We start from the raw sequence: 11,663 nt of genomic DNA on the forward strand, positions 1-11,663 counted from the left end.
TTACAAATTCATTCCTGCGTTTCCTCACATCTCCCTCTTCGTCTTCTCTCTCTCTGTCTCTCTCTCTCTGTTTCCTCACTTCTCCGCCAGATTTCTGCTTCTGTTGTTGAAATCTCACTGTTTTATATATTTTTGTCTTTTTCAAAGAAGAAAATGTCAGGTGTGGGACAGGTTTTCGGAGGGTCTTTCCTCTCGGCCTTCCTTCAGGTGGCCTTCGACAGGTTTGCCTCTCCCGAGTTGTTGGATTTCATACTCCGATGGGAAATCGACTTGGATGAAGTGGAGTCACTGAAGCGGACATCAGCCATGATTCAGGCCTTATCGGATGAAGCTGAAGTGAAGCAATTCACCAACGTTGCCGTGAAGCTGTGGCTCGACCACCTCAAACAGCTCCTCTATGATGCAGAGGACATACTGGACGAGTATGCCACTGAACTTCTACGCCTGAAATTGGAATCTGCTCACCAAACCCGACAGGTACGCAACCCCCCTGTTCCTCTCACACCATCAAGTACTGAAAGTAGTGTTTCTTCTTGGTTGAACTCCGGCCTAGAATCTGCTTTAGAAGGAATAAAAGGCATTGCGCCTAAGGTTTATAACATCACCGAAGACCTGCAGGGAATTAAAGGGATCCATTCAAAAGTAAGGGATATCAACATGAGGTTAAAAAGTGTAGCACAAGAAGGTGTTGCTCTAGGTTTGAACTTGAGCATCGGATCTGGGTCCTCAAGGCCCAAGGTATTCAGTCAAAGGCCACCAACGAGTTCTTTAGTGAATACATCGAATGTTTTCGGCAGAGAGGAAGATATGGAGGAGATTTTCAGATGGTTGATATCAGATAACACTCCAAGTAATGATGTTAATAATTTCTCAGTGCTGCCCATAGTGGGCATGGGTGGGGTTGGAAAGACAACCCTTGCTCAACTTGTTTATAATGATGAAAGAATTGAGAAGCATTTTGGTCTGAAAGCTTGGGTTTGTGTCTCGGAAGATTTCGATCTGGTGAGGTTAACTAAAGAAATTCTTGAGTCAGTCACTAGATCATGCCCTCCTTCTAATTCACTGGACCTGTTACAGCTGAAACTTAAAGAAGCATTGAGCAAAAAAAGATTTTTATTGGTTTTGGATGACATGTGGAACGAGATCTATGACAGATGGGATGCCTTAAGGACCCCTTTTGCATTCGGTCAACGAGGGAGCAAGATATTAGTTACAACACGGAACAAAGGCGTTTCATCAATCGTTCGCACTGTTCCGTACGATATTTATCTAAAAGGTCTTCCAAATGAAGCTTGTTTTGCACTCGTTCAAAGGCATGCTTTCATGGATGAAAAATCATCTGATGCAAATCAAAAGTTGGAAGTATTTGGAGATGAAATTGTGAAGAAATGTAAGGGTTTACCTTTGGCTATAAAGACACTTGCTGGCCTCTTGCGAGATAAAAGGGATAACTATGAGTGGAAAGATATTTTAGAGAGTGAAATATGGGATTTAAGAGAGAGTGAGATCCTTCCATCACTCATATTGAGTTACCATCATCTTCCACCGCATGTAAAGAGATGCTTTGCATATTGTGCTTTGTTTCCCAAAGACTACGAATTTAGCAAGAGTGAATTAGTTGCCTTGTGGATGGCAGAAGGTCTTGTTCAACCAAAAGAAAAGAAACGGCTGGAAGATATAGGGGCTGGGTATTTTGATGAATTAGTAATGCGGTCATTCTTTGAGTTATCTATTAATCATCATTCTTGGGCAACAGGATCGCTCTTTATTGATTTATCAAAAGAAAAATACAACAGGTCATTATTTGAGTCATCCGATAATGCGAGATCACCATTTGTGATGCATGATCTAATCCATGATTTAGCACAATATGTTTCAAGTGGAATATATTGTAAGAAAGAGTATGATAAGTCATCACCTGTTCTTCCTACAACTCGCCACTTGTCCTATGTTATGCACAATTATAATGTTGAGGCGACAGAGTTTGGGGCAATGAAAAGTTTACGCACCTTTCTAACTCTAAATGATTTAGCTGGTAGTCCTAAGCACTTTTTTTCCACTTTGGAATTCCAATTCCAATTCCTACGTGTGCTACGTTTCAGAAATTGCTGCAATTGTGAGTTGCCTGATTCAATTGGCAAGTTGAAACATCTAAGGTTTCTTGATCTCTCGTTTTCTGATATTGTAAGGTTGCCCGACTCGATTGGAAAACTTTACAATCTACAATTGTTAGCCCTTACTGGTTGTGGTAGGCTTAGAAAGTTGCCTAACGATATGAGTAACCTCATAAATCTTCGATATCTTGTTCTCCCTGCAGATTGGGATTTCCATAAAATTCCATTAGGAGTGGGTAACATGAGTTGTCTTCAAATGTTGAGCACAATCTATGTAGGGCAAAAAAATAAGTTATCACAATTGCGTGGGATTCGGGACAATTCAAGTTTGGAAGATGTAGGCAACAATTGGGTAGAAGCCATAGTGGCCAAGCCACACCTTCTTAAGCCACACCTTCTTGGGCTACAGCTGCACAATCTCACATCACTCCGAGTACTTCGAATATCAAACTATCAGAATCTGGAGTCACTATCCAAGGAACTATACACTCTTACATCTCTCCAAAGATTAGTAATCAAAAGTTGCCCTGCTCTTGTGTCCCTCCAAGAAACAAGGTTACCCACAACACTTAAAGAATTAAAGATCTTTGATTGCGAGAAGTTGGGGTCACTACCAAAGGAGCTTCAGACCCTAACTTATCTCAAAGAATTTGTAATTGATAGTTGTCCTGCTCTAGTATCCTTCCAGGAAACACGGCTACCCTCTGCACTTGAAGAATTGGAGATCATTGATTGTGAGAATTGGGAGTCCTTAACCATGGAACTATTGCACAACCTCACGTCCTTCCAAAGATTTGTAATCAAAGAGTGTCCTGTTCTTGAATCCATTCCCGATATGGGTTTATCCACTGTGCTTCAAGAAGTATCAATTCTAAATTGTGGGCAGTTGAATTCCTTGCCCAAGGGGCTGCACAAAGTTACAAGTCTTCAACGACTGGAAATTGTAGAGTGCTATTTTCTTATGGAGTGCAAGAATCTTGAACCCCTACATACCTCAGGTCTTCATAATCTTGTATCTCTTTCATATCTCACCATTGGTGGATGTCATGCTCTCGTGTCCCTTCCAAATGGCCTGCTTCCCACCAACCTTCGGGATGTTTGCATCAAGGACTGCCCAATTCTTGAATCCCTATATGATGGACTCTCTGATCTAACATCTCTTAAACGTTTGGAGATCCAGAATTGTCCAAAGCTGACTCAACGGTACCAAACGAAGGAAGGAGAAGAGTGGTCCAAGATTGCCCACATCCCTAAGGTGATAATTGATGGCATATGGCAATAAATCCTAAACATCACATGTGGGTCTGGCCTCTTATAATTAAATCTATGGATGGAGTACTACAGACAGTGTGTCTATTATGCAACACTACAACAAAAGCAGAGATGCATTGCAGCTAATATATTGAGGTATTTCTTCTATAATCAGATATGTATGATTTCTATCTATACTTCTTGTTATGCCATATGTGATTTTAATTTAATTTCTCTTCATAGGAGAATCACGAGATGGAATGGCTTTCTTTGAAAATGCTCAAGAACAAAGAAAAAGTGGCATGGCATTTTCATGGAACTTTAATTTCTCTCGGATGGAATGCTTTTCTTGGAAAGTGCTCAGGAATTGACGCAAAGTGACATAGCAATTGCAAGGACCTTTTCAGCAAATTAATGCAACCTAGCTTTGTATCTATAAGGTATCACTTATCAGCATCCCATTAGTTTTCTGCCTACCCTGAAGCTTCAATTGGTCACCAAAAATCATGGAAGTTCAATTCAGTAGGAATCTGTTCTGCAAGTCAGCAAGTTATGCTATGCAGAGGATACGCTTCCACACAGGTTGTGGGTAGGTTAAACTGTTACATCTCTCTCTCTCTCTCTCTCTCTCTCTCTAATTTAATTTTCATCTTTTTTGCAGAATTATTGGAATGTCAGAATTGTGGGGTTAATTAATTCTATTCTCACTTACATTCTCCACTCTAAGTATAGAACTCTGTTTTGTTTCCATCAACTTTTCCCTTGTTTACTGTCTTATGGATGTGAGTCAGATTTAATGCTCAATATTGTTGCCATTTAACCTTCCTAAATTTACCTTTCTAGTTGTAACCCTCCTTAATGTTATGGACTTCCACCTAATATCACAGAACCACAGGCAAAAGCCAATTTTTTATTCATCAAATTCAGATATAGTGCTGAATCCTCTCACAACCTTGTATAAAAGGCACAAAAACAGAGTCAAACTGAGTTTAAAACTCTTCTGGCCAATAAAAATCTACAGAAAATGAAGTAAATTAAGCAACTTAAAACCGGGCTGGACTCATGAAGTCCCTTATCCAACCAAATATTAACACTGAAAAAACAACTGAAATAAAAACTAGGCATGAGCAGTAAACGTAAACATTCCAGTAAAGTCTTCTGCCGCTTGAAAATTTGGAGTTCCAATTTCATCAAAGGGGATGAAGAACCAAATTTGTTGTTTTTGTTGTAACGTAGCAATGGCAGAGATGGTGCATGGCTGCTATTAGATGCCCTAACATTATAAGTATGCTTCAAAAAGTCATTTCCTCATCTTCTAAGTGGACCTTGCATCTACCTTTGGTCAACACTATGATCCTCCTAAATTACCTTCCAAATTTTCAAAATGTAGTTCCATTCCTCTTTTTGTAGCTTCCTAATTGTTGTAATGTGATTTTATGGATAAAAGGGTAGAATTGTCCATTGGGACAACTGTACTTGTACTCATATCTCATTTACTATAAATAGAAGAGGGCTAGTGTCAAGTTTGACACAAGTCATTTCATCACTAATAAATCCTTATTTTCTGGTTCTATATGGATGTATTGATATAAGTAATGGATTGTATTGATTTTAAGTGAGAACTTTCTGAAATAAAAGGTTATTACTTTTTCACTATTAGCAAAAATTGCTTTTTTTTTTTTTTTTTGGGCATATGCATGTTCAGGACTATATCATTACTATTATTTTATGAACTAATGGAATAATAATTCTCGACTTTATAAACATCAGTTAACATACATCAATTCTTATCTACATGCTTCAGCCTTTTCACTTTTGAATTGATGAGTGCTATAACATAATATAAACATATTTCAAGGGACAAAAAATAACTAGCTTCAAAATAGATGCCTAATTGCCTAAAATAATTATCTTTATATCCTATCCTTTAATATGCCTTGAAAATTTTCTCTTTGGACAAGAACGATCAACTTTGACTAAGATTTTCTAACATAATGCAAGAGTAAAATGTATTTGTTTTCCATTGTCAAATGTGGACTAGAATTGCAATTGGGTGAATCTCTCTCTCTCTCTCTCTCTCTCTCTCTCTCTCTCTCTCTCTCTCTCACACACACACACACACACACACACACACACACCAGCCTTCTGTATTTTTGTTCCATCACAAGGCAAATGTCAGGCTCTCCTGTCCATTCCAAATGGCCTGCTTCCCACCAACCTCTGGGATTTTTGCATCAAGGACTGCCCGATTCTTGAATCCCTATATGATGCAAATGTTTGGTGATCCAGAATTGTCCAATGCTGACACAACGGTACCAAAAGAAGGAAGGAATAGAGTGGTCCAAGATCCCAAATCACTAAGGTGATAATAGATGGCATATGGCAATAAAACCTACACACCATCTGTGGGTCTGGCTCTTATGATTAAATCTGTGGATGGAGAGCTACAGATAAAGAGTGTCTATTATGCAAAACTACAATAAAAGCAGAGATTTATTGCAGCTAATATCGACGTATTTCTTCTATAACCTGATAGGTATGAGTTATATCTATACTTCATGCTATGCCATATGTGACTTTAATTTAATTTCTCTTCATAGGAGGATCACGAGATGGAATATCTTTGTTTGAAAATGCTCAAGAACCAACCAAAATTGGCATGTCAATTTCTTGGGACTTTAATTTCTCTCAGATGGAATGCTTTCTTTGAAAATGCTCAGGAATTGACACAAAGTGACATAGCAATTGTAAGGTACTTTTCAGCAAATTAATGCAACCTAGCATTGTATCTATAAGGTATCACTTATCAGCATCCCTTAGCTTTCTGCCTTCCCTGAAGCTTCAATTGGAAGTTCAATTCAGGAGGAATCTGTTCTACGTCCGCAAGTTATGCTATGTAGAGGTTACTCTTCCACAGTAAGTCATGGGTAGGTTCAACTGTTCCATCTCTCTCTCTCTCTCATTTATTTATTTTTCAGCTCTTTGCAGGATTATTGGATATTAATTAATTATATTCTCACTTGCATCCTCCACTTTTAAGTGCAAAATACTATCTTGTTTCCATCTACCTTCTGCTATATGCATGTGAGGCAGAGGTTTACTTTTAATATATCTGTACCTTGTAACCTTCGTAAATTTACCATGCTTGTGGTAACCCTCCTTGGTCTTATGGACACCTACCTAAATTCCTTCTTTGTAATCCTAATTCATAGTCCCTTCTACCATATCTGATTAACATGCTGGGAAACAACTATGCTTGGGGTACAATCCTCTTCTTGATTATGATTTCTATTATAACTGTATAAGTTAAATAAACTCTATTTCATTTTCGATCTTAAATAAAATGTTGATTGTGGAATTACATGATATCTAGTGCTTGTAATCTTTTGCTTGCATCATGTGGCCGCCGCCAAATAAATTGGTTTTCATCAACAAAAAACCACTCTATGGTGTTATTTGTTTTCAGTAGCTTCTGTGACCTGGTCAATGTTCTAGAAAGGAACTAGAAGCACACAACCACACTTGACCAGGATCACTTATAACTTGATTATAGCAGAACAGGAACAGAATAGAGGAATAATAGGAAAAATTCAAAATCCATAGTCGATCTACCTAGATTTCTGGTCGGATATACTTTTATAATAGATCTTTCAGTCTGATGTAATAACTTTGAAAATCAGAGATTAATATGGATGATTTCAAGCCTGCTTGCTGTTCAAGCTAAAAGTCAAGAACTAAGAAATATCAGCAGAATCAGATGAGAAGAATTGAGAAATGTTCGATAATAATGTAATGGATCACTGATAAAGTAATGTGAAAGCTGGAATTCAGTTTCAGCAAAGGTATAGCCAGAACTAGAAATCAGTGTAAGAGAATTACAAGAAATCAGAGTGACAGAGGAACTAGAAGAAGATATTAGAATTAGAGGAAGAAGAACAAAGAAGAAGAGAGAGGATTGACCTGATAAGTAACTGAGCAGAAAAAGGAAAGAGATCAGATATGGACTACTACCAGTCCACATATGGACAGCCCAACAACACAAAAGCTTGCCCCCCCCCCCCTCTCTCTCTCTTTCATCCATTGGTGTTGTGTCCATTGATATGTAGCATAAATTAAAGTATATTTGGTCTATTTGTTTTTCCATTTGCCAGAGAACATGATCTCCAAAGGAATGCTCATTTTATAGCTAATTTGTGTATGCACTCTGGACGTACTCTTAACCCATGTAACGAATTAGTGATGCTCAAAATCCTATAAAATACAAGGGCTTAGCAGGAAGATTAAACCATGCAATCAGAATGTTAAGATGGTTGCAAGCGCCACTATGACCTTCGGTATTGAACACTACATTTGTATTTATTGTGAAGCACTGCATCTTGAATTTGAAATCCGAACTCTCCTACCAAGCTGCAACAGAGCGAGGCTGCACATTCTATGCCATGTCAGAAACGATACTATTTGTAAATATCATTTTAGTTTCCGACTTACTTTTCTGCTTTTTTAGTTGGACCAAAAGATTTAATCTCAGTTTTAATTTTATGATGTTGTTCAATTGACTATGACAGGTAGAGGTGGAAACTGGTATACAATTAAATCTAGAAGACATGGTTAACCTCACAGCCTTCCTGGATCCATCAATTATTGGAAGCAAGGTAGAGATTGGGATTATTAGAGAAGATTGTGTCCATTGCATGTTTGGGTGTCAAATTATGCAGTGGATTGGCTTTGTAATTTTGACCCCATGCTAATTGTGTTTTGTACAAATAAGTTTTAGCGTGACCCAGATTCCTTTTGAACGTAGATATTATTGGTTGTGGAGAGAGTTTTCTTTTGGACATCACATCTCTATTTGATTAAATATTACATTGTCTAATCCGCATTAAACTAATGTGTATTAAGAGTAACTTCCTTATATTGAAGAAAGCTATCTTTACTTTGTTTATCTTGAGACATGAGAGTTTTGTTAGGATTTTGAAGCGAACTTCATTTCAGTCAGATTTCATTAGCTATGTTTAGAGCTAAATTTCGTTTGCTCTATATTGTTAATCTAGATTTAAGAATTAAAGTTACTTGCAATATAATAGATTAACAGTTCCAAAATTAGATTTCCAATCTAGATAATTTAATCAGAGTTATTTATGTCATTTAGGTTGAATACTATTTTTCCACAAAATTTTTTTTTTTTTTGATGAAATAAAAAACTTTATTAATTAAGAAAGATAAGATAAAAAATCAATATCTGGGTTAGTGTTGTTAATGTAAAACCTCTTGTTCATAGCCCTTGTGGCTAAATTCTTCATAAGGAGGACCATATTGTTGTTAGGCTTGAGGCAAAAACTGGTTTTAAACAAAATATGATGGACATTAACAGCAAGGGTATTGAGCTCCAAGGTCACGATTTTCGTGCTCCCCTCAAAAAAATAAATCTTCCATCTCCTTAGAATCGGTCCAGATTTCTTTGATTCTCCAACCTCTGTCTAAAGCCTGCTATATCCTATAGAGAATGCCCCGAGTGCTGACTTCCAAATTTTGTCCTGTCACCATATAATTTGCATATAATGAGACATATTTTCCTTTGTTTATAATGCACACAGCCCATCCAACAATGTTTCTCTTAGAGTCGCTGACTGTCGAACATATCAATAATGTTGCCGTAAAGCTTACTATTAATAGAGTATGGATTATCTTATTTTGGTTAGTAGGGTCCAACTCTTGTATTACTTCCCCCAAAATGAGAAGTCCACTCATGCACAGGATTCAGTACCAAGTAAGGATTCGGCTTTACCTTAATAAAAATGACTCGGTTCTGGTGTGACTAAAGGAAATAGCATGTACTGATATATGTGCTAAAATAAATTATCAGAAGGTAAGTCGTAGAGTTAAATAGGAAACAGAATAAGAGATTGAAAGGAAGGTGCAAAGAGGAATTCAGTTCAAAGTCCCAAAGGACTCTTTGCCCATATCCTTTTGGTAAACTCACAAGATATGAAGATATGCCATAATGATTCTTGTTGATTGTGGGACAAACCACATAAATGATCTACCTCAATCCATTTACCCACAAATATCTTTTGTAAGTATCCCATCATGAGCAATTCTCCAGAAGAAGAGCTTAAATTTCAGGTGAATCTGAGTTTCCAAAAGAATCACCACCAATGAAAGCAAAGAGATGAACAAGAACATTATTGATATGTTAATAAGAGCAAAGAGATAATTTTGGATTTTGAGTTTCCAAAATTATTTATTTCACCATACTATATACATTTGTCTATATTTGAGTATTCGATTAGATTCGGTATTGTAACTTGTTTGATTTTTATATGATTTGAATCTAATCATCCCTTTAGTATTACTTATAAGCTGTAATAGGGGTTCAAGAAGGCCAATTCAAATGGTGATTTAGAAATTTAGATGCTCCATATCAGTCATCCATTTAAATTCTTACTTGTTTGATTTTTTTATTTTCTTTCAGATGGATGGATGACTTATAAAATATATCTAGTGGATTCTATAGGATGATTTTTACATTTGATAGGAAGGCCGGTCCAAGTGGTGATGTACCAATTTAGATGCTCAAGACAGGTCATACCATATGAATACGTCCATATTAGAAAATGAGATAAGATAAAGAATTTTTTTTCAATTAATTAAATTTTTTTAATCCAATCTAGGGACCAATGGAATGACTTGTACAGTTGAATAGGGTCCTGATATACCAATCCAAGAATTGTAATTTGTTGATGCATCTTCTGTGCAGAAAATATTCATCGTCTTCTTTGGTCAAAGAGATCTTTCTAACCTGTTCTCTAAAGAATAACATATATTGGCATATCAAAATGGGAAGAAAGAGGACACTTTGAGAGTCTGATGGGTCTTTTTGCTGTAAGAAAAAAATTCTTATGTGCAGCAAAAACTCTGATCATTCCATTTTTTTCATCTCTGATTTCGGTACACGACAACACTAGAGTGAATACCAATTTTTCTCTTTGTCATCTACAGAGAGAGACTCCTCCCTTCCTCCCTCCCTCTTTTTTTTTTCTTTAATGATACAATTAGTGTTTACAATAATACAATTATTATTCTTAATTGTTTCCAATTATAACTTTGATTAATATTTTTCTCTATATATGCTTCAAATGTGTTTCAGGTTTGCAGCTCATGGTCTGGCTAGTGTTGGGAAGAAAACCTATGCCAACTTTGGGCAAAGTTAGGTTAGGGTTTAGCCGAGAGCTTAGCACAAGGGTTCATCCATTGTCTCAGGAGTGTCATTTTGTGAAAAACGCAAAGTTCACAACCCTTTTAATGTCTTATTATAATTGGCTCTTCCTTGGGAAAATTAAACTTTCTTTGTAAATTCTAGCCTCATTTGCAGGAGGAACTTCTCTTTCATATTCAATTGATTTGGGTTTTCAGTACCTCTAAATTAAATATCTCTTTCTTTTATGTTAGAAACTCTTCATGTGCAATGGTTATGGGCCTTATGACTCATCTGTGATGGGCCATTTTTGTCACTTGGAACAGCTGATTTGATTATTCTGACTACTGATACTTATATTATGATCTAGATTGGTCATTTATCAAATCTCTTAGCTATTAGGTAATTTTTTAATTTTTATTTATTTATTCTCTTTTTTTTATAAGAAGCCATTAGGTACTTGGAAGAGCTGATTAACAAAATCTTTGCTCTTGTATTTCCATAGAAGATTGTCCTAAAAAATTGCAGAAGAGAAAAAATAAAAAGACAACGGTGAACCTTCACGTATGTGAATGTATATGAACGTTCCTGGTCCATCGATATGGCATCTATTAAATTATTATGAATGTGTTCTCAAAATTATTGACTTTTTGAGGCCTTTCTCCCTAAAGTGTTGTTAATATGTTGAGTGTTTGGAAATAAACTGTCATATGATTGAAGGCTCACATGGACAATAGGTTCACCAAGTTTTGATTCCCAGTTGAGGTTCCCTCAACTGAGGAAAGAATAGGAGCAGACTGCCAGTAAGATTGGCAATGAGAGGAGGCACCACGAGTGGCAAGTTTATCAGCAACTGAATTCCCTTCACGAAGGGTATGGTTGTATGAAATGTGATGGAATCGACGAGCAAGGATCCAGTAGTCTTCAATAATATTCTTTATATGCCAAGGAATGGAGTGGCATTGTCGTTTAAGAATATTAATGATGGTGAGATTGTCACCCTCGATTAGAACAGATGGAAATCCTTCTTGCAGTGCCAATGTCATTGCATGAAAAATAGCTGAGGTTTCAACAACACAAGCATGAGCCATACCAATACCCAT

The 11,663-nt window shown here is 36.7% G+C and overlaps 2 protein-coding genes across 10 annotated transcripts; one reads left to right on the forward strand and one right to left on the reverse strand.

The window, feature by feature from the left end:
• On the forward strand, positions 1–8,250 carry LOC122058714 (putative disease resistance protein RGA3). Of its 9 annotated transcripts, none has more exons than XM_042621376.1 (5): positions 1–3,521; positions 3,609–3,954; positions 5,655–5,878; positions 5,966–7,825; positions 7,931–8,250. In XM_042621376.1, exon 1 carries the CDS (start codon positions 154–156, stop codon positions 3,394–3,396), a length of 3,243 nt encoding a protein of 1,080 aa, XP_042477310.1. In that variant the 5' UTR covers positions 1–153; the 3' UTR covers positions 3,397–3,521; positions 3,609–3,954; positions 5,655–5,878; positions 5,966–7,825; positions 7,931–8,250. The 9 variants fall into 9 exon arrangements, with proteins under 9 accessions (XP_042477310.1, XP_042477312.1, XP_042477311.1 ...); XM_042621378.1 differs by having other exon boundaries at positions 5,966–6,292; positions 7,733–8,250; XM_042621377.1 differs by having other exon boundaries at positions 5,966–6,292.
• A 3,032-nt stretch (positions 8,251–11,282) lies between these two features.
• On the reverse strand, positions 11,283–11,663 carry LOC122059035. Its single transcript, XM_042621742.1, has one exon. The coding sequence runs from the start codon at positions 11,661–11,663 to the stop codon at positions 11,283–11,285; it is 381 nt and encodes a 126-aa protein (XP_042477676.1).

Source organism: Macadamia integrifolia, chromosome 13 (assembly GCF_013358625.1).
Source record: "Macadamia integrifolia cultivar HAES 741 chromosome 13, SCU_Mint_v3, whole genome shotgun sequence".
Taxonomy (NCBI): Eukaryota; Viridiplantae; Streptophyta; class Magnoliopsida; order Proteales; family Proteaceae; genus Macadamia; species Macadamia integrifolia.